This window comes from Pelophylax lessonae, assembly GCF_965119305.1.
Source record: "Pelophylax lessonae genome assembly, contig: HAP1_SCAFFOLD_1147, whole genome shotgun sequence".
In the NCBI taxonomy this organism is placed as follows: domain Eukaryota; kingdom Metazoa; phylum Chordata; class Amphibia; order Anura; family Ranidae; genus Pelophylax; species Pelophylax lessonae.
The window spans coordinates 1-24621 of record NW_028119229.1 but is presented as its reverse complement, the minus strand read 5'-3'; the positions used below and the strand labels follow the sequence as shown (position 1 = coordinate 24621).

Here is a 24621-nt window from a genome sequence, read left to right as displayed (position 1 = left end):
TACTCACTTTTGTTGCCAGCGGTTTAGACATTAATGGCTGTGTGTTGAGTTATTTTGAGAGAACAGCAAACTTACACTGGTATACAAGCTGTACACTCACTACTTTTCATTTTAGCAAAGCGTCATTTCTTCAGTGTTGTCACATGAAAAGATATAATAAAATATTTACAAAAATGTGAGGGGTGTACTCACTTTTGTGAGATACTATACATTTTGTGGCATTGAGAGAGTAGCAAAAAGGAAAGGGAACAGACATCAGAGACTTTTAGGGGAGGGGGTGGAATGATAGATTGCAAAGTTGCATGCCACAGGGTTTAACCCTCTGGTAGAACTTTGACCTGTATCTACGCTAACCTCCCTCTCTTGGTCTCTTTAGATATATTATCATTCTATTTTTCATACAGCTTTATTTCAAAGAATGTTTGTCTGTTCCCCCCCGGCTATGTGCTCTGGTATTATATATATATATATATATATATATATATATATATATATATATATTGTTTTTGCTGTTTATTCTGCGTGTAATGAAGATGCATATACCAGGCTCCAAGGAGTTTATTGTTGATTACTGCCCTTGGAGAATCTTAGTGTGTTTAAAAAGTGAAGTGTGCCATTTGTAGTTAGGATTAAAGCCCCCTGAGGGCTGAAGCTGCTTGTTTTCTGATTTTTTTTCATTTCTGCCTACATTTAAACAAAAATAGATTTTTTTTTGCTGTTAAGGACCAATGGCATTCGTCCTAAACCTCTGCACTTTGCCTATATGTTGGAGATTACTGTAATAAAAACCAGCAACTGCTGCGGCCTCTCCTCTTCTGCAGGATGACTGCTCTTGTACCCACCCCCCCTGTCGTTTTCTGCAGGAAGTTGGCACTGGATGGGTCTGCTTGTAATGGAAACTACAAGCAGCCATGCTGACACTCATTGCACAAGTTGCACCGTTATCAGGAATCAGCTTAGACAAGGATGTGCAGCAGATATTTTAAAGCATGCAAGTAAATGGGAAGTCACTGCAAACGGGCTACAGGAAATCCTCAGTGAAAATATATTATATATAAAAAGATGGTAGAAGGTTTAATACATTTTATTTTGGGAAAGAAAAAAAAAAAAGGAATGGTATTTTATACAAAGTTCTTTAGAAAACCAAATATCACACAGTCAAGATTTAAATGTACTTTAACAGCACATAACTGTGTTTTCCTAAACTCCCTCAGACGGCACCCACTATGTACATCCCCCACTTTGCCCTAAAATAATATCGCAAAAGCTGCCGTGTTTCAGCTCCATTTAGAGTAACCATCGCTAGTGCTGTGTGTGTCTCAAATTGCAGAATGTTGCATTAGATGAGGGTCAGTTGCGACACTCAGTCAAACCATCAAAAATCAGACAAGATGAAAGCACATTCATTTATTGGCACTCCTGGAAGTCTATCAAGCCTTTGCACAGACGTGCTGCCTGAAAACAATTTAGAACTCAAGTAAACACACAAATTCCATTTGTAATGTCATACAGCAATCCTAAAAAATGTCAATAACCCAATTAACTGGTATTAAAAAATGACTGAGACATACCTCATGCATTGTCAGCAGGTAATTTAAAATGCTCTGTAGCTCATCTTCTTTGACCCCTCGGTCCTGAAAAAAACACAAGATGTTATTTAAAAATAATGGGGTCGATTTAATAAAGACAAATAGACTGTGCACTTTGCAAGTGCCGTTACACTCATTTTCCCCAGAGTTAGTAAATGTGGTGAAGCCCTGCTGATTCACCTTCAATCTAAAAGTCTCGGTTATAAACCACTGGGTTCATGAACAACCTATTGCCTTGTCTAATCATGGTCTCATGAATATTCAGGTAGGTGTGTCTAAGAGTTTGCAAACACTAACTTTCAGAAAAACAGAATTTGCATAGGAGCCCCAGAGACCCTAATTCAGAGCGGTCAATGGGAAGTATCTTCCACAGGAGCTGTAAGAAGGACTGGATGGAGGAATGTTTAAAACAGAAGCCGTAGAATAGATTGCAATCACAAAGGTTAATAGGTACAGGGTCACGACAAGCCTGCTTTCCCTCACTCCTCAATCCAAAAGTTCTAAGTGTAGTTATCCTTTAAGATATTCGCCTTCCTTTGTCCAGTCAGAAGGAGAAGTCAGGCCAGTGATCCAGCTGTCCCCATCACAGTGTGTTGGGGTTCTTTTCCACATGTATCAGCTGCCACTTTTGAAATTGGTGTGTCTATCATTCAGAGAAATCTGTGATAAAATGAGCTACAAGTTCTGCTGCCACCACAGCAGACAGACTTGTAGTTCTCAATGAACCCAAGTGCGGTAATCACTGCACTTCTATCAGTCCAGTGACACTTCTTCTCTCCAACTGAAAGTCTGTATCTTGGTATAAAGGGAGAGCTGAATGAGGAGTCTGCAGGAGAATGGCATGAACCCACGCGACCTACGTGGGTGCAATATGCAAAAAAAAAAAAAAATGCACTTTTTCCCTGCAAATTTATGTTCATTTAATAATATTAATAATATTGTTTTTTTAAGATGGACATTATTTTCATCTGAAAAAAAGTGAGGGAAGGGGCATGGGTATGCTCTATGACAGAGCAGCACAAGTTAAAAGGTTGTTGGCATATGACAGTCCATATTATATTATATATATATATATATATATATACATACACACACACAGGTCCCTCTCAATAAATTAGCATATTGTGATAAAGTTCATTATTTTCTGTAATGTACTGATAAACATTAGACTTTCATATATTTTAGATTCATTACACACAGCTGAAGTAGTGCAAGCCTTTTATTGTTTTAATATTGATGGTTTTGGCATACAGCTCATGAAAAAACAAAATTCCCATCTCAAAAAATTAGCATATTTCATCCGACCAGTAAAAAAAAAAAGTGTTTTTAATACAAAAAAAGTCAACCTTCAAATAATTATGTTCAGTTATGCACTCAATACTTGGTCGGGAATCCTTTTGCAGAAATGACTGCTTCAATGCAGCGTGGCATGGAGGCAATCAGCCTGTGGCACTGCTGAGGTGTTATGGAGGACCAGGATGCTTCGATAGCGGCCTTGAGCTCATCCAGAGTGTTGGGTCTTGCGTCTCTCAACTTTCTCTTCACAACATCCCACAGATTCTCTATGGGGTTCAGGTCAGGAGAGTTGGCAGGCCAATTGAGCACAGTAATACCACGGTCAGTAAACCATTTACCAGTGGTTTTGGCACTGTGAGCTGGTGCCAGGTCGTGCTGAAAAATGAAATCTTCATCTCGATAAAGCTTTTCAGCAGATGGAAGCATGAAGTGCTCCAAAATCTCCTGATAGCTAGCTGCATTGACCCTGCCCTTGATAAAACACAGTGGACCAACACCAGCAGCTAACATGGCACCCCAGACCATCACTGACTGTGGGTACTTGACACTGGACTTCAGGCACTTTGGCATTTCCCTTTCCCCAGTCTTCCTACAGACTCTGGCACCTTGATTTCCGAATGACATGCAAAATTTGCTTTCATCCGACTTTTTTTGTATTAAAAACACTTTTTTTTTTTACTGGTCGGATGAAATATGCTAATTTTTTGAGATGGGAATTTTGTTTTTTCATGAGCTGTATGCCAAAATCATCAATATTAAAACAATAAAAGGCTTGCACTACTTCAGTTGTGTGTAATGAAGCTAAAATATATGAAAGTCTAATGTTTATCAGTATATTACAGAAAATAATAAACTTTATCACAATATGCTAATTTTTTGAGAGGGGCCTGTATATATATATATATATATATATATATATATATATATATATATATATATATATATATATATATATATATATATACACACACACACAGTGGATATAAAAAGTCTACACACCCCTGTTAAAATGTCAGGTTTCTGCAATGTAAAAAAAATGAGACAAAGATAAATCATTTCAGAACCTTTTCCACCTTTAATTTGACCTGTAAACTGAACAACTCAGTTGAACAACAAACTGAAATCTTTTAGGTGGAGGTAAGTAAAGTAAAAATAAAAAACACAATTGCATAAGTGTGCCCAACCACAAACTAATACTTTGTTGAAGCATCTTTTGATTTTATTGCAGCACTTAGTCTTTGTGTGTATGAGTATCAGCATGGCACATCTTGACTTGCAAAAAGACTCCAAATCTGTCAGATTGCGAGGGCATCTCCTGTGCACAGCCCTCTTCAGATCTCCCCACAGATTTTCACTCGGATTCAGGTCTGTGCTCTGGCTGGGCCATTCCAAAAATGTCATCTTCTTCTGGTGTAGCCAATCCTTTTTTGATTTGGATGTATGCTTTGGGTCGTTGTCATGCTGAAAGTTGAAGTTCCTCTTCATGTTCAGCTTTGTAGCAGAAGCCTGAAGGTTTTGTGCCAATATTGATTGATATTTCATAATTCCCTCTACCTTGACCAAGGCCCCTGTTCCAGCTGAAGAAAAACAGCCCCAAAGCATGATGCTGCCACCACCATGCTTTACTGTGGGTATGGTGTTCTGTGTTGTTTTTGCATCAAATATATCTTTTGGAATTATGGCCAAAAAGTTTGATCTTGGTTTCATCAGACCATAACACATTTTCCCACATGCTTTTGGGAGACTTCAGATGTGTATATGCTAAATTTAGCAGGGCTTGGAGGTTTTTCTTCGTAAAAAAAGGCTTCCATCTTACCACTCTACCCCATAGCCCAGACATATGAAGAGATTGTTTTCACATGTACCACACAGCCAGTACTTGCCAGATATTCCTGCAGCTTCTTTAATGTTGTTGTAGGCCTCTTTGCAGCCTCCCTGACCAGTTTTCGTCTTGTCTTTTCATCAACTTTGGGAGGGACGTCCAGTTCTTGGTAATGTCACTGTTGTGCCATATTTTCTCTACTTGATGAAGACTGTCTTCACTGTGTTCCATGGTATATCTAATGCCTTGGAAATGATTTTGTACCCTTCTCCTGACTGATACCTTTTAACAATGAGATCCCTCTGATGCTTTGGAAGCTCTCTGCGGACCATGGCTTTTGCTGTAGGATGCGACTAAGAAAATGTCAGGAAAGATCTACTAAAACAGCTTCAAGTGTTTGCATATGCTGCCAGCCCCTCTCTTGTATTCAGCTATAACACACTATGTAAGTGTCTGTGGAAAACGAAGCTTCTAAATACCATTTTTGGAGATATTGCCAGGCTGGTCACGTGACTCCCAGTCGCTCTTTTAGTCCGATCCAAGGCTACAGCAGGAGGAGCCGAGATCTCCCACTGACAACAGCTGAGAGGTAGGTCACATGACTGCTGTGCTTGCCGCTTGGCTCCTCCCGCTATAGCCCTTAGATGGGGGCGGAGAGCACTCTGGAGTCACGTGACCGGCCTGAAGCTATCTGCAAAAATGGTATTTAGAAGCTTGGTTTTCCACCTACTGTTACATAGTGTGTTATAGCTGAATACAAGAGAGGGTCTGGCAGTATTTTTTTAAAATGTTTAAATCGATACTAATAGCAGCAGGAGGGGAGGGGAGGAGTAGCTCACATACACACAAAGAGCTGTCAGGCAGGGAGGGGAGGAAGACACAGAACAGAGCGGATGATGGAGACATGTATCCTGACCATGATTCCATAGCTCAGCAGTCATGATAAATGTGGTCTGTTCTCAGGGGGGAAGTCAGGACCAGGCAGGATCAAACAGGTATTGTAGGAGATACAAAGGGGTAATTAAAAAAAAAACAAAAGCACTATGCTATAGCTTGCACATTAAAGGGACAGGAGCATCATTTTTTTTTTTTTGGGGGGGGGGGTAAACAACCACTTTAACTTTATTTGGGGTTAATCAGAGCCACTTTAAATTATGGCAGGTGTTTACTGACTCATATTGAACATAAGTTTGAATGTAATTGCTTAATTCTAAACACAAAGCTACATCCCCAGTTAAAAGAGGGTATGCACACTTATTTTTGTTTATTTTTACTCCCCCTCCCCTAAAAGATTTCAGTTTGTTAGTTAATTGAGTTGTACAGTTTATAGGTCACACTAAAGATGGAAAAAGTTCTGAAATTATTTATCTTTAATAGGGGTGTGTAGTTTTTTCTATATCCACTGTACACACACAAGGCATACAGCCTTTGGCCTGACTTTAAAATCTTTATTCAACAGTGGTATGATTTTTAATTATAGGCCGTTTAAAAACACATACATACATTAAATATTAAACTTTTTTTTTTAAATATCTGAGAATTACCTGAATTTTTTTTAGATTATATGAAAGCATTATTATGGGTATTTTTTGCTATAATAGTTTGTAACACATACTTTTAGAACTGGTGGGAGCTCCAAAAGAGACAATGATTTATGGTATTTTGAACACAGAAGTCGAATTAATCAACACTGCACCAAACTGCAGTATTAAAACATGGAAGAGAAAAGGAATATGCGTTTCTAACATTACGTAATTATGATATATAAAACCAGATGCAAAACAGAATCCAAAGTAAAGCCTTAGCAAGAAGGACGAGTTAGTTTAGAAAATATCAAATGTTTTACCTATTCCTCAGTTTATGTCATGAATCAATAAATAAACTGGTAAACATATTCACATTCTCAAACAGAGAATTCATTACCTTTAAAATGAGCTGCTTCAGAAACAGCAACATAAATGCTCTCAGGGAAATGATTTCTTTCTGAGAAGGTCGGGAGCCATCTAAATAAAAAGAAATACCAACCGTTAAGTTTCCTATGGTTGACAATGCTCAAGATAACAGTTTACATGACTCTATATGGCTCTGTTCACATCCATCATTTACCTAAACCGGTCACCATTCTGGAAAGGGAAATGGAATCTCCCATTCATGTCTAAGAAAAGTGACATTTGCAATGGTGCCATTAGCAGTGTGCTTCCAATGTAAGCTGCAGAATGGAGGCACTTCATAGAAGATGCAGATCCTTTAAAGGCACCTTAATAATACATCAAAACTACAACTCTTTTTGATATATGGCTTTCAGCACAGAGTATGAATTTAAGCTTTCATTGTGCTAACATTTTAGGTCTACAGCAATTTTGTCTACCAACAGACCAAAGATTCGCAGGTCCACCTTGACAGAGAACATTTTCAGGATCTCTTAAGGCCTCATGCACACAGCAGGTCTGGCCAACTCTCCAAGAAGCTTTTCCTCCCGGCAACAGCATTTTTGGCAGAAAAACGTCTGATGCTTACAAAAGTGAGTAACGCGTTTAGACGCATTCACACGCATCAATACCTTGGATTGTAATTCATTTCTGTGTACAGAATATTAATTTAATCTGGCCATTGAAACGAATTAACGTTCAAACGCTAGTTGCATGTTTAGTTTTTTTTTTCCACCAAAACTCTGCTGCTCCTGGATGCACTCACTGGCAGTGTTTGTTTTTTTCTGCCTCTAAACTCCTCTAACAGTCTGTGTGCGCAAAGAAAGGTGGGCTAACATGCAGGGGTGTTAGGAGGCAAGAAAAAAAATGCCAGGCACCCCTAGGAGCAGCTGAAAAACATGCAATGTGTATGAAGCCTAAGTGGCAGAATCTGTGCACGCAGATCATTATCACAACTATTCTCACTGCGCCAAATCCTTATGTTCTTTTTGGAGCAATCAGATTGGAATTATGAATACTGCTACAGACAGGCAGTTCTCTCATCGAGAACCCCTTCAGCTGCCCAACATATGATATTTTTTTGTTCTGCAGAAAAAAAAAAAGGAACAATCCAATTTTAATGGAGATTTTTTTACTTCTGATGCTTGTTTAGTGACCTTTCACAATGAAAATAAGAAAGTCTAATAGGGCTCTCCACTGCTCACTCTTATATCTTCCAGCTGCTGGAAAAAGACCGATCTCTTGAGGATAAGGGAGCAACACACATGAAGACTGCATATCCTTAGCAAAAATGCATGTTGATTCATTCTATGAAACTGGATTATAATATTATATATATGTATATATAAATACTGAGTTCTCATGTCGTTCTACTATGACAGGTGTCTTTCTACAAAGCAGAAACTGCATTCTAAATCAAAAAGACAGGAATGGAGTTCACACAAGTTGTACTAAATCTCCAGAGATGAAAATAATGAATTACTAGCTACACGGTCAGTGCTTTTTATCTGCTGTTGTATTGAGTTCACACATATCTGCTTTCACTGAAATAGGCAAATATGTACGCTCCAATGGTAATTCTCCATGGCATGCCTACAGAACAAATGCACTCTATCTGAATACTCTTCATTCAATAATCAGTTCAGAGAAGCATTCCGCCCTAAAGGGAAACAATATCTTACATCGAGTGCTGTCTGAATGGGTATCTATCACACACCTTTCACCAAAGGCCTTTCCCTTTCCAATAAACTGAGCCACGTAAACAAATTTAATTTACACTGAAACTGGGTTCACGTGTTGCAAAAGACAACTGAGTGCAGAAAGTAACCTATTAGACATCACTTTGTCTCCCCAAACTGCCCTAAGCCAATTATGGATTGGCTGCTCAGAGTAAGGGTCAATAAGATTTGCAATTGGGGAGCGTTAAAAAACACACAGTTGAGCCACCTACAGTAACTGAACACAACTCATTTAAGCATTCATGACGCAAATGCCTCACTTCGTTGGTGCAGTACTCACAGGGTGGAAAAAGTGGTGAGTAGGCATCAAATCGCCTCCTTTCCGAATGTCAAATGTCTCAGAAAAGAGAGGCACGGCAATTAATGTATCTTTTATCTGGAAATCTTCCTAAAAATAGCAGTGCATTTCCTAGTGTGTGAGTGTGCCTAGGCACTCCAGTACCTACAGCCTTAAAGCTGTATATCGTCAGCGTAGGATCTCAGGCACTGATGCCTCTGACTGCTCAGAAGATTTGGAATCCAGTTTGCAGGTGTCTCTTCTGTGCTGCTCACTGTTCTCCTTGCTGAAGACTCCAACATAAGGAAGCAAAGCCTTGCCTTTGCCAAGATGGTCACCTCCACACACAGCACAGAACAAAGTATGGTAAGTCAGTAATGAGAAAAGATTAGCTGTAGGGAGGCCAAGGGCAATACTGGTGATTAGTCCTTTTCCCTCTGCCAGCCTTTATTTTGGCACAGCTTCAACAGTTCACTTTCTCTTTGAAATGAAATTTTACATTTACAGAGCAGAGGAAAAACAAATGCACCTAACATATGCCCAGATAAATATACTATCAGATTTCAAATTCTTATATGGATATGTTTATATAAAGTCTTACTTTCCTTCAAAACTGAGATAATCCTACCAGAGGAACATAGCAAAAAGACAAAATATGTTTAATGATTATTTCACAGGGGACAGATCTGCTTTGGTCAGCAAGGGATCAGTCCACTGATCCACTGCTGAGCAGAGCAGGCAGATGACAAGTCCGTGTCTGCTCAGTTTATGCAGAGTGGACACGGACTGAGCCCACTCTGCTCTATGGGTGGTCAGGTGTAAACAGACCGGCTATCAGTTTACACCCGATTCGCCTACACAGAAGAGGATGGATCCTCTTGCATTTGTTTTGAGTGGACCAGATTGGAGGTAGGCAGGCGTAAACAGACATGTCCTTTTACACTCGTTGGTCCATAGGGATGAATGGATCGTCTAATCAGGTCCCCCTAAAAAACAGACAGGCGAGCCTGATCAGATTGGTCGCGTGAAAGGGGCCTTATAACATTGCACAGTGTGCTGCCTCCAGCAGCTGAATGAGCAATATAACTGCATCTATGTATATAATGGTGTTTGACTGTAATTGTTCACTAGTATGCTGCCCTGCCAGCAAATTGAGTTGAACATTTCTGTTCATAGAGGGGGAGGCCCTCGCAGTTTCTAATGGGTAGTTGGATTGTTCATGTATGGCCCATAACCCCTGATGTGTGTGGGCACACAATGCCAGTATGCTGCCATATAACAAATGACATTCCTCTACACTCACTACAATGACCAGACTTCTTCCCACAGATCAGATGTTCTGTATGCTCAATTTATTGAGGCATAAAGTTAAAAGTTCTTACATCTAAGCACAACAAAGTAGCCTGAGGAAGTAGCTACAAGCTCAGTAAATCTTAAAATTGGCTGTACTTGTAAGACATGTGTCAGAAATAACTAATGTTCTCTACAAAAAATCAACTACAGAAGCAAGATTTCAGTTTCTGGATACAACTCGTTTTCACATCTAGAGAAACCCATCAATAAAATAAAAGGCTGGCCAACTGGCAGACCGAACCATAGAATGAGATGGTTAATACATTTGAGTGGCCCTCATTATTCCTGATAACCTCAAAGAACCTCACTCTGTAAAAAGCTGGTTGACCTGGAGTCTACAAACTAAATAAAAAGGTATTGACTTTCTGGTATACTATTTGCTGATCTTCAGAAGTTCTGACTTTACTTGCTTGCCCATTACAGGTCAGTCACTCAAATTGCTGAAACCACAGACAAGCAGGCATCTAGCATTTTCAAGTCTGAAATAGCAGCTTCCGTAATATATTAAATAAAAATTAAATAAAAATAATTAAATAAAAAGAAATCTTGCGCTTTATATGCTCACACCCTATTGAAGTGAAATCAAACGGAACAGTGTGTATAAATGCGAGTAAGTGTGCTGCAACTTGAACAACAAATGAGGGTGAATTGCTAATTTGAGGGGTGTGGATCACATCGGTGGCGGATCTTTTGGGTGTCACCCTACTCTATTAGCAGTGGAAATCTCACAGGATCATATGGTCTATCACTACCACAATATTGTTTTTTTTGGGACTCTCTTTCACCATTACTGCAATATTGTTTTTGGACTCCTTTTTTCACCTATATTATATTATAGATTTTGGACTTTTCAGTTTATTCTATGGTTGCTTTTGATTTATCATGGACTATTTTCTGGATGAAGTCACATTGATTAATCTCTTATAGCACTTATGTTTCATTGTACAGTCACATTCACAGTGATTTTACTCATCATTTTTTGTGCGCAACTAGTGTCGTTTTTCTTTCACTATTTTGCATTCCATAATATATTGTTACAATACAGGTTTCTTTTAACTAGGCATCTGAATGCAGCACACAGCATAATTCATAAGTAACATGGCTACACAGGACTGCATTTTAGGAGTAAAGAAAAATGGTCGGGAGCCTTGCAGTGCCTTCTATTAGACAACTTTGAAAGATAATGGAGCTTTAGTAAAGGACTGACTTGAATTTTACCATATGGCTTATATACAGATATTTTAATAGTAGAGATGGTTTCTTCGGGAGATTAATGGTCAAAAAGTTCTGTGTAAAGAAAATACCCCTACCCAAGACAAAGGAGATTTATCCATATTTTGAAAAAAAAAAAAAAAGAAAATGATTCATACACTATTTTGAAGGTACAAAAAAAGGATTTATAGCAGGGGAGGATTGTGAACTTTTGGCTTGGGAAGTAAACACAATTGACAATTTCATAGTAAGGACAGAATTCTATGGGCCAATGGCAAAGGCGGGGACTTTCCAGCAGAAACGCAGATAATTAGCCATCCTATATCTGGTATACAAACAATATTTATGTGGGAAAGTTGAAAAAAGAAAATGAGAGAACACCAAGTTTCTTTTGTTTTTTATTATTTAAAGAGCACATGAACTTGTGAATTTCTTCTGAAACTGATTAAACATACGACTACAAAAAAACTGAATACCCCCTACCCTAATATAATTTATACAACTGTCTACATAATTCAATTACCATCACATTTCATTGCCAAGATTTTCCTTGTTGATCAACAACAAAAAAAATAAAAAAATCTCTCTCTTTGCATGATGTGTGTGTGTGTGTGTATATATATATATATATATATATATATATATATACACACACAGTGCATTGCAAAAGTATTCGGCCCCCTTGAACTTTTCGACCTTTTGCCATATTTCAGGCTTCAAACATAAAGATCTAAAACTGTAATTTTTTGTTAAGAATCAACAAGTGGGACACAATCATGAAGTTGAACGAAATTTATTGGATATTTCAAACTTTGTTAAATAAAAAACTGAAAAATTGGGCGTGCAAACTTATTAAGCCCCTTTACTTTCAGTGCAGCAAACTCTCTCCAGAAGTTCAGTGAGGATCTCTGAATGATCCAATGTTGACCTAAATGACTAATGATGATAAATAGAATCCACCTGTGTGTAATCAAGTCTCCGTATAAATGCACCTGCACTGTGATAGTCTCAGAGGTCTGTTTAAAGCGCAGAGAGCATCATGAAGAACAAGGAACACACCAGGCAGGTCCGAGATACTGTTGTGAAGAAGTTTAAAGCCGGATTTGGATACAAAAAGATTTCCCAAGCTTTAAACATCCCAAGGAGCACTGTGCAAGCGATAATATTGAAATGGAAGGAGTATCAGACCACTGCAAATCTATGAAGACCTGGCCGTCCCTCTAAACTTTCAGCTCATACAAGGAGAATACTGATCAAAGATGCAGCCAAGAGGCCCATGAGCACTCTGGATGAACTGCAGAGATCTACAGCTGAGGTGGGAGACTCTGTCCATAGGACAACAATCAGTCGTATACTGCACAAATCTGGCCTTTATGTTAGAGTGGCAAGAAGAAAGCCCTTTTCTTAAAAATATCCATAAAAAGTGTCATTTAAAGTTTGCCACAAGCCACCTGGGAGACACACCAAACATGTGGAAGAAGGTGCTCTGGTCAGATGAAACCAAATTTGAACTTTTTAGCAACAATGCAAAACGTTGTTTGGCATAAAAGCAACACCGCTCATCACCCTGAACACACCATCCCCACTGTCAAACATGGTGGTAGCAGCATCATTGTTTGGGCCTGCTTTTCTTCAGCAGGGACAGGGAAGATGGTTAAAATTGATGGGAAGATGGATGGAGCCAAATACAGGACTATTCTGGAAGAAAACCTGATGGAGTCTGCAAAAGACCTGAGACTGGGACGGAGATTTGTCTTCCAACAAGACAATGATCCAAAACATAAAGCAAAATCTACAATGGAATGGTTCACAAATAAACATATCCAGGTGTTAGAATGGCCAAGTCAAAGTCCAGACCTGAATCCAATCGAGAATCTGTGGAAAGAACTGAAAAATGCTCTTCACAAACGCTCTCCATCCAACCTCACTGAGCTCAAGCTGTTTTGCAAGGAGGAATGGGCAGAAATTTCAGTCTCTCGATGTGCAAAACTGATAGAGACATACCCCAAGCGACTTACAGCTGTAATCGCAGCAAAAGGTGGCGCTACAAAGTATTAACTTAAGGGGGCTGAATAATTTTGCACGCCCAATTTTTCAGTTTTTTAGCTGTTAAAAAAGTTTGAAATATCCAATAAATTTCGTTCCACTTCATGATCGTGTCCCACTTGTTGTTGATTCTTCACAAAAAATTACAGTTTTATATCTTTATGTTTGAAGCCTGAAATGTGGCAAAAGGTTGAAAAGTTCAAGGGGGCCAAATACTTTCGCAATGCACTGTACATGCATACACACACACACACAGTAAGAAATATATATATATTAGATACACACATACACACACACACACACACACACACACAATGGGTATAGAAAATAATCAACCCCCCCCCCCCCTTAAAATGATCAAATTTTGTTGCTGGTTTTGAAGCCCGAAATGAACACTGACTCATTTTTTGTTGTATCCAGCTGTATTTACTCAGTGCAACTTATAACATCCAAGAAAAAGATATAACACCAACATGTCAGGAAAAAAAAAAAAGTAAAATTAAAAAACGAAATAAATGAATTGGAAAAAGGATCACCCCACTTACATCAGTATTTTGTTGAACCGCATTTTGCTTTAATGACAGCCGTTAGTCTGTTGGGATATGTCTTTACTAACTCCAGACTTTGCAATACTTGGCCACTCTGCTACCCTCTGCCAGAAAGTGGTCAATGGGAAGAAGGTTTATCTTCCAACATGACAATGACTTCAAAGCACACAACCGAAATTACCACACAGTGGTTGAAGGAGAAAAATGTGAATGTCCTTGCATGGCCTAGTCAGAGCCCAGACTTAAAACCCCATTGAAAATCTGTGTAATGGCTTCAAGACTGCAGTCCACAAACGGTCACCATCAAATTTAACTGAACTTGAACAGTTCTGCAAAGACGAGAGGGCAAATACTGCAAAGTCTAGATATACAAAGTTAGTAGAGACATATCGCAACAAACTAAATGCTGTAAATAAAGGAAAAGGTGGTCCAACAAAATACTGACATAAGGGGGGGGGGGGTGATTATTTTTCCAACTCAATTTTTCTTTTGGATGTTATAAGTTGCACTAGTAAATACAGCTGCATAAAACAAAAACGGTGTCTGTCTTCATTTCAGGCTTCAAAGTCACAAAATATGATTATTTTAAAGGAGGGTGATACCTGCTGTATACACACACACTTACTAATATGACGACATGCTTCTAAGGTCATCAGTATACCATCTACAACATTCCCTGTATTCCTATGCTAGAAAAGTGAATTTAAAGGTCACTTTGGCATTGGAAAAGGTCATTAGGAGAAAGGCTACAATTGACATGAAGGAAGCCCACACTTTCCATCATTTACAGACAACAAAGTATAAGTCTCTAACTTGTGATAAACTGACAGAAACCTTCAAATGTTACATAAGTTCCGCCTATTTGAAGACAAAATAAAAGATAAAACAGCCCACGCTCTCAACCATTTTTGTGCATCTGTAGGAGGAGAAATAACATCTTTCATTATAATGCTGTTAAAAGTGAACCAGTATCCCCCCCCCCCCCCCCCCGAGTATTAGCAAACACATTCTAGTCTGTACTCAGAAAAAGAAAAAGGCAAGTAATGCAATACAACGAATTATAATCGAATCGAATATGCATTCAAATCAGATTGACAGCACTGCTACTAAAATATTCATACATTTCAGCTTCCTTTATAAGCTAATGAAAAGTGCAACAATTACTCTCAAAGCAGCCAGAGTCCACTTTTCAATAAAGCAGAACAGTCAAAACAAGGTTTCATGATAAACCATATATATAGGTTGGTATACGTGTCTACTTTCCTAAAATATAGCCCTCGATCCCTTCCCCCACAATTCCAAAGAATCGTGTGATGCTGTGTAAAATATACATGAAATCAGAATGCAAATTTGCAAATCTCATAAACCCATATTTGTACATAAATGTACAATTTTTAGAAAAAAAAATAAGGAAATTTTGAAAATTTAGGCAGCAACACATCCCAAAAAAGTTGGGACAGAGAAACAAAAAGTTGGAAAAGTAAGTGGTACTAGCAAGGAAGAGCTGGAAGAACATTTTGCAACTAATTAGGTTAATTGGCAACAGGTCAGTAATAGAGAGAGGCTCAGGCATGTTGGGGATCCTAGTCCCAACCCACCTGTCCGATCCCACCAGGAAGCCGACCCTGCACACCGCTTATCACAGGCATTGAGACATTTCCCAATCTGTGCAGCTGCGGACTGGGAAATGCCTCACTGCCTGTGATTAGCAGTGTGCAGTGTCCACTTCCTGGGCTCAGGAATACTCACAAAAGTCATTGTCTGAACACCGTTCACTATGCCATCCAAAAAAACGTAAAGCTATTATCATGCAAGGCTGTATCTGAACACGATCCAGAAATGCCACTGTCTTCTCTAGGCCAAAGCTCTTTTAAAATGGTCTGTTGCAAATTGAAAAACTTTTCTGTGGTCAGACAAATCAAAATTTGACATTTGGCAACTAAAGTCTGCATCTCTGATGGTATGGGGGTGCATATGGAGTGTGTATGGAAATGAGCAGCTATCACATCTGGAAAGGCACCATCAATGCTGAATGATATAATCAGATTTTAGAGCAGCACATGCTTCCATCCAGAGGTTGCCTTTTTAGAGAATGCCTTGAATATTTTAGCAGGACAATACTACACCACATACTGCATATATGACAACAGCATGGCTTTGTCAGTTTGGGTCCTTAACTGGCCTGCCTACAGTCCAGTCATTTCACCAATGGAAAAATATATGGCGCATCTTAAAATGTAAAACACAACAAAGATTACCCAGGGCGGTTAAGCAGTTAAGACTCCTATATCAGTCAAAAATGAGACAACACTCCTCTCACAAAACTCCAGGAACTGGTCTCCTCAGTCCCCAGACATTTACAGAGTGTTGTTAAAGAAGAGGGGATGTTACACTGTGGTAAACATGGTTCTGTCCCAATTTTTTTGAGATGTGCTGCTGCCATCAATTTAAAAAAAACCTTCTTTTTTTACTAAAATGGTACATTTTCTCATTTTAAATATTTTCTATTTTGAATAAAATATGGGTTTAAGAGATTTGCAAATCACTGCATTCTGTTTTTATGTAGATTTTACATAGCATCACAACTTTTTTGAAAGTGGGGTTGAATAACTTAAAATAAGAATCTCAAGAAGTTCAGCTTTTCAGGTCATCCTTCATGCTAAACTCTATGTTCTCCCACGCTGTTTACATTGCTCTTGTACAATTTGCAGTTAAGAGGTTTTAGCTAGGAAATTCATGGGCCAGGGTTACATCTCCCAAAACTTACCCTGGCATTCTGCACCTCTGAGCATACACCCAGATTATTTAAATGATCATCCAATGGTTTTATGCTGCTTTGTTTTTTTTGTTTTTTGAGTGATTGAAGGAGAGAGAAGGAGGTTATGATATAGAAGATCATTTCTTTCCTTTCAAAAGAAAATGACCTAGACATAAAAATTAGGCATAAAAATGAAGCTGTTGCCTTTATCAACCAATAAAAAGTATTTTTTTTTTCTTTTCTCCAAAATCATTTTATTCACCGAATGCATTCCAAAAATGCATGAACATTATAAAATACATTGTTTTATTTCTTTGTAATGAACCACCCTGCAATATAAAGAAATGCTTTTAGATTGTAAGCTCTAACACGTAGGGCACTCGGAATCCTCCTGTATTGAATTGTGCTGTAACTGTACTATTTGCCCCAACGCTGTAAAGCACCGCACAAACGGTTGGCGCCATATACATCCTGTATAATAATAATGCTACATTATGGATGTGGTGACCTAGAAAGAACATTTTCTTTTGTATCCAAAAAAACTTGAGAAAACAAATCTGATAACACATTTGATTATTTAAAGACCAATCAGCATTAAAAACTAATGAATATGGTAAAACATTGCACAGTACAAGCTACTCACCAAGCCCTTTGGGGTTTATCCCACTACTGTCGATGGGATTTACAACCCAGTAGTAGTATTTCAGTGTGTGCATTAGCTGTAATACTGTTCCCACCCTTCGGATGGTGGTGTAAATTGTGGCAGTACCGATAAATTCAGCTGACAGATAGGTGTATAGTGAGAGTTGCACCTGTAACAGACAAAAACAAATCAGTTACAAGGGGCTATGTGATAAAAGTAATATGAGTAGCTTGTTAGAGTGGTATTAAACCCAACAGGTAATATATTACAGATTACCAATCCTTAGATGTGGTGGCTGCATTCGTTTCCTTTTTAGACTTTTTCCCCTTTATTTCGCCTGGCGATCCAGGCATTAAAAATACACTTCTTGTCTTAGGATGTCTGCATTCTGGATGAAGTAGTAAAGTAGACACCTTTACACAGCAGCATTGTCAGTTTGGGAAGAGGGTAGTGTTAAGTTGGATACACACTATCCAACTTTTATGGTTAGATTTCCTTCAGATTTACCTTTTCTATGTAGTGCAAGGGCCTGCCAGATTGCATGCAAATTGAAAGTGTTTAGGTTTGACCTCATATTATATGGTTTTGATAAATCTAAAGGAAAAAGTCTTCAGAAAACCTTATAGTGTGTATGGCCCATTAGACTAGCAGATTTGGATGGACTTGACAAACAAATTGAAGCTGAGCTCCATCTAACACTTTATAAGCAGTTACACAAACTTTTTTTATTTCCTTTTGGATAAAGATTTAAATTAATAAAATCTCAACACTGTAAGCACTCCTGTTCGTGCCGGTAAACCCTCTAACCGCTACTTTGCCTGGACGGCTTGGTCTTTTAAAGGAAGACGAAAAACAACAGATTTACTGGTTGGATTACCAGGGGAAAACAAGCCTAAAAAAAAAAAGAAAAATTAATGCAGCCACCATGTCGAAGAGTTGGTGAGCTGCAATATAATACATTTATGTTTTTAGATTTAATACCGCCTTCGGGTTTAGCACTGTAGGGAAGGTAGAAGCATGTATTTTTCAATGTTATCTTTAAAAAAACAGTGACTCAATAATCCCTAAAACCAAAATAAATGTAAAATACGGCAAGCAAGTAGAAAACAGGAGGCTGCAGAATTTTAAATCTATTGTGTGAATGACACAGGAACTTGCCCTATAGTGTATGAGGAGAAGCAAGCTCTTGCAAGCTAATTTTGATAGTTCTGCAGTACATACCTGCTACTTATGTCCACCTAGAATATTCCTTTTTCTCTCCTGAGATTACACTGACACTCCATATTAGATCAACTTGCCTGTAGTATTACAAAGGTTTCAGTAGTAACTATTCTTATAAGCAGGGCCGGCCTTAGGTGTTCAGGCGCCCTGTGCGAGCTAATGCTGTGGTGCCCCCCCCCCCCCGCGCGCATTTTCATGCACCTTTTTTGCACTTTATTTGACTTTTCTTTTTTATGATCACTAATAACTTAGCCCCCTTTACATCAGAGACCCCCCACACAGAGCCCCCCTTACATCAGAGACCCCCATACAAAGCCACCCTTACATCAGAGACCCCCCCACATAAAGCCCCCCTAACAGAGACCCCCCACACAGAGCCCCCCTCACATCAGAGACCCCCCACAAAAAGCCCCCCTCACGTCAGAGGCCCCACACACAGAGCCCCTCTCACATCAGAGACCCCACACACAGAGCCCCTCTCACATCAGAGACCCCCCACAAAAACCCCCCTCACGTCAGAGGCCCCACACACAGAGCCCCTCTCACATCAGAGACCCCCCACACAAAGCCCCCCTTACATTACAGACCCCCCACACAGAGCCCCCCACATCAGAGAGCCCCCCTTACATCACAGACCCCCACACAAAGCCCCCTTACATCAGAGCCCCCCTTACATCAGAGACCCCCATACTAAGCCCCCTTACATCAGAGACCCCCCCACATAAAGCCCCCCTATCATCAGAGACCCCCCCACACAGAGCCCCCCTCACATCAGAGACCCCCCACAAAAAGCCCCCCTCACGTCAGAGGCCCCACACACAGAGCCCCCCTCACGTCAGAGACCCCACACACAGAGCCCCTCTCACATCAGAGACCCCCCACACAAAGCTCCCCTTACATTACAGACGCCCCACACAAAGTCCCCTTACATCAGAGAGCCCCCCCTTACATCACAGACCCCCCCACACAGAGCCCCCCACATCAGAGAGCCCCCCTTACATCACAGACCACCACACAAAGCCACCTTACATCAGAGCCCCCCCCACATCAGAGAGCCCCCCTTACAACACAGACCCCCACACAAAGCCCCCTTACATCAGACCCCCCCCCATGGAGCCCCCCACATCAGAGAGACCCCCCTTACATCACAGACCCCCTTACATCAGATCCCCCCATGGAGCCCCCCACATCAGAGAGCCCCCCCTTACATCACAGACCCCCTTATATCAGATCCCCTCCATGGAGCCCCCACATCAGAGAGCCCCCTTACATCAGATCCCCCCATGGAGCCCCCACATCAGAGAGCCCCCCCTTACATCACAGACCCCCTTACATCAGATCCCCCCCCTGGAGCCCCCACATCAGAGAGCCCCCCCTTACATCACAGACCCCCTTACATCAGATCCCCCCCATGGAGCCCCCACATCAGAGAGCCCCCCCCTTACATCACAAAGCCCCCCTCACACAGAGCTCCCCACACAAAGCCCCCCCTTACATTTTTTGAAGGAGAGAGTCCTCACTTACCTTCCGCTCTCTGCAGCATTTTTTTTTTCTTTAAACTTCCCGCCCACACATCCCCGGGAGTGTGGAGGAGGAGAAGGGGCGGGGCGAGGAGGAGCTGACGATCTCTCCTCTGGCGTCAGTGCAGGGAGGGAGGAGAGATCGTCAGCGTGGAAGGATCGGAGGCTGAGCTGTGTGTAATACACAGCTCGCCTCACTGCATCTGTAGGTGACCGAGGCACAGCGGGAGGTAAGCGGCGGCAGCAGCCTGTGTTAACCCTGTCCAGGCCGCGGTCGCCGCTCACCTCCCGCTGTGCGACCTGATCCTCTGCGAGCTGTGATGGCCGCACGGCGCCCTTGTTGCCCATGGCGCCCTGTGCGGCCGCACGGCTCGCACACCCCAAAGGCCGGCCCTGCTTATAAGCATGAATCGCAAGTCCATCCATGGCATTAGTGAACAAAATCTAAAGTGGAATATCAGTGGAAATGTTTTTGTGATGTTGCCAATAAATTATTTATATAGCCTTTAAATTTATTACAAAAGCCAGAAATAAAGTTCTAAAAAGGATTAACTATTGTGTAAACATAATACTCCTACTCCTTATATAAAAAAAAAACCATCAATGGGCCAGTGGGGTGCTTTAAACCCCAAATGAGCAGTATAGGACTGAAACTTGTCCAGACATCTTTTCCAATAAATGCAATATGTCAGAAATTAAACTTGTATACCTTTGCTGGTGTGTGTATCCAGATGGCAGGGTTGAAGAGGATATGATCACAAAGCTGCTTCAGTAAAGGTGCCCCATGAGATAGACCATCCAGGTATTTCGCAAATGATAGGAACTGCTCCAGCACCGCTCTAGTTATGTGAATCCTGGAAGACTGCAACAAGATGGCACACAATCAACACTCCAGAATGTAACAACAGCACATCCTTTTTACTACATACAGTGTTTTTCTTCCACATTAGAACATGTGCCAAAGAAGCCTTTATAAAAACTTGTTCACCCTTTTGTTGTTGACAAATATCCCTCTTGTGAGTTGAGAATATCAGCAATTACATCAATTCATTTCTCAAGGCTTGGCAAGGTCAACCAATACAAATACAGGCAAATATGGTTAAAATTAGAAATTGTTTGAAGATCTTGGTTAAACAGTTTGTTAAGAAGGTTTTCCAAGGTACTGTTCAGCATTTTCTTTATAATCATGAAGGGGAAATGTTCAGATTCACAGCCCTCAGTACTTAAAAACGACAGGAGAGCCGAAAGATGAAGGCTTTTCAAGTATGGAGAGTTACATAAAATGAGACAGATGGACTGTTTGGCAAGAGAAAGTTTTGCCATAGACGCCCAATTATTTATACTCTCATTCACAGCAGTAGCTCTTGCAACAACCATCAGCACAGCCCATTTCAGATAAGGGCTTTACACAGCTCTTGGTTTTTATGTACTATAGTAGTTGTATGCCAGGGGGGGAAACAAAAAACAAAACACAGATGCAGTACATCTCTGAAATACAGGCACTTTTGCCTGGGGTTTATCCCTGTAAATATCCTGCAAGTATAGAACACAACCTGTGGATCTGCAGGAAATGCACCCAGCAATTATTATTATTATTTCAGGTACTTATATAGCGCTGTCAATTTATGCAGCGCTTTACATATACATAACACTTTCACATCAGTCCCTGCCCTCAAGGAGCTTACAATCTAAGGTCCCTAACTCGCATTCATACATACATAGTAGGGCCAATTTCATACAGGATCCAATTAACCTACTAGCATGTCTTTGGAGTGTGGGAGGAAACCGGAGTACCCGGAGGAAACCGGAGTACCCGGAGGAAACCCACGCAGGCACAGGGAGAACATTCAAACTCCAGGCAGGTAGTGTCGTGGTTGGGATTCGAACCAGCGACCCTCTTGCTGCTAGCTGAAAGTGCTAACCACTACACCACTGTGCCGCCCACTATTAATTTTCCTGACAATGTCTTTCTAGACCAAAGCCTGAAAATTAGCTTGGGTTAATTTGGGTAACTGCAAATTATCCTGCTCTTTACACCAGGTTTCTGAAATTCATTAAAGCATAACTCATTTAATTAATTCCTAATATTAAACGCAAACCCACCCATCCATATCTCGAAGTTTATTTTGTAAATAAATCACTTTAAAAAACACCTTGGCATTTATAGCTATGCCCATCTAAGGGCAGATAATTCATATAGCATTTACTTCCTGGAAACCATCTGCCTTTAGCTCAGGCATGCAGGCAGGAGTGTGTACTAAGAAAGCCCCCCTCATTCCTCCTCCAGATGAGAGAAAAAAGAAAAAGCTCATGAAGACTCCCGGAACGTATGACCTAGGCCAGAAACCAGGAAGCAACCAAAGAAATGTAAAGCTTAAAACAAGTAATGAAAAAAGATTAAAAATGGTTAATGTTGACCGAGAGAGTTTAGTTATGACTTATTTGGAATCTAAGAAAGGGTTGTGAAGTGATAAATGCTGAAATATACTTGTAAAAAATGTATAACGGTCTAGGAGCCATTAAATATTTTCAGTAAGAGATGTTAAAGTTTTCAATGGAATGTATTTAATCTGTAGATATATGCCTGCAAAGTTAATAGAGTTGATTAGTGGCAAATTTAAATAAATCCAGTAATCTATAATTGGCTACAGAATCAAACAAGAAAAAAAAAAAAAAACTACAGCAAGAGTAAGCTGGTGTATACGGTGTAATTTAATACAATAAAACTAAAAAATGTTTGTTGTGCTCAGAAACCATTTATGCTAAAATGTCCTAAGTTCAACAGGCCCAAACGGTTGGAAAACCATTATTTGCTAAGCTAATGGCTTTTGCTACGGGTTAATGGCTAGAATTGAGCCCCTTACACACTTGTGCGACTTGCCCTTCGACTTGGGACTGCAAAGTCACATGACAAGTCGTACTCCATTATTTCCTATGATTACTGTTCATATCTGTGCCCTGCACTACTTTGGTCTGACTTTGATGCGTTTTGAGGTCCATAGACCTCAAGAATACACAGGCATTGCTTCAAGTTCATTTAAAATTGCAGCAGAATTATGAACAAAATTGTGGCGCAAGATTGCGTGACTTTTAGTTCACACAAGTGTGAAAGGGGCCTTAGGACAGTTTATTCTGAAAAGTGCAGTAATCTATTGCAACCAATCAAGCAATCCATGTTATTAGACTCCAATCAAAATAAAATAAAGTTAAAAGAGAAGTATGTTTTTTTTTTTTCCAGAATCATACTTACCTAGGTGGATGTAGCATTGGTTCGATACTGCATCTTTCCCCCACCGGCTTTAAGATTCAGAACCGAGAGATCAAACCACGCCAATCGCTCGGTTTTTCCAGCTCCCTGAGCAGAGAGCTGCTGACTGTCAGTCACTGTCTCTCTGCTCTGCCTCCCCCCCTCACTCACTTGTGCAATAGGCTGTGGAGAAGGCCGGAGCGGGTGGGCTCAGGCATGTGGGCAGATCTCGACCATATGGTCACAATCTTTCCTGAGCCTGGACTGGCTCTGTGACATTAGCCCGCTATCTGCTGAAAAAGGGTCACAGGAGTGCAGAACGAACTGCACTTCTGTGATCCCCATGAAAAGTACAGCCAGATGAGCTCATGAAGACTCTTGGATTGTATGAACTAGGCCCGAAAGCAGGGAGCACCCAAAGAAATGTAAAGCTTAAAACAACTAACTATAACAGTGATGGTGAACCTTGGCACCCCAGATGTTTTGGAACTACATTTCCCATGATGCTCATGCACTCTGCCGTGTACTTGAGCATCATGGGAAATGTAGTTCTAAAACATCTGGGGTGCCAAGGTTCGACATCACTGAACTATAATATACCCAATTTAAATCTTCTAAATACATTGCAGATGCATCAAAATAGAAGATTTTCCAAGCCTTAGGCTGGTCATACCTTATACAATTTTCCTTTAGGTTTACCAAAACCATAAAATATGAGGTCAAACCTAAACATTTTCAATTTGTATGCAATCGGGGGATGACCTTGCAGTACATGGTTGAAGGTAAATCTAAAGGAAATTGAATTAGAATACCTTATAATATATGGTCAGCCTTACAGTTTGTTTTGCTTAGAAAGCAGCCACAGTCCATTTGGCTTAACCAATAAAAAAAAAAAACAGTAAAGGGAACCCAACCATACAATACCATATACACAATCCTTTACCCATAGTTGATGCAGACGAAGGCGAAAAAACCCCAGCAAAGCATGATCCAATTTGCTACAGCAGGGGAAAAAAATTCCTTCCTGATCCCAGAGTGGCAATCGGATATTCCCTGGATCAACTTTATCTATAAGTATTAGTATCCATTTATATTATGTACACCCAGGAAAGAATCCAGGCCTTTTTTAAAGCAATCTAGTGAGCTAGCCAGAATCACCTCTAGAGGGAGTCTATTCCACATTTTCACAGCTTTTACGGTGAAGAAACCTTTCCGTATTTGGAGACAATCTGTTTTCCTCTAGACGTAAAAGTGTCCCCTTGTCCTCTGTGTTGACCTTAAAGTGAATAACTCAACACCAAGTTCACTATATGGACCCCTTATGTATTTATACATGTTGATCAATTCCCCACTTAATCTCACAGTTTAAGCCCCCGTTCACATGCAGGCGACGCTACTTCACACCGCGACCTCCGAGGTCGC

General features: G+C 40.3%; 1 protein-coding gene across 1 annotated transcript; it reads right to left on the bottom strand.

Moving 5' to 3' along the window:
- Positions 1-1571: 1571 nt before the first annotated feature.
- LOC309544130 (putative protein BCL8) lies at positions 1572-20814 on the bottom strand (the record flags this gene model as incomplete). Its single annotated transcript, XM_082276506.1, has 4 exons — positions 1572-1634; positions 6631-6710; positions 17212-17380; positions 20662-20814. Coding segments are annotated over 4 exons (465 nt in total), but the record flags the coding sequence as incomplete, so codon positions are not given.
- Positions 20815-24621: the final 3807 nt, after the last annotated feature.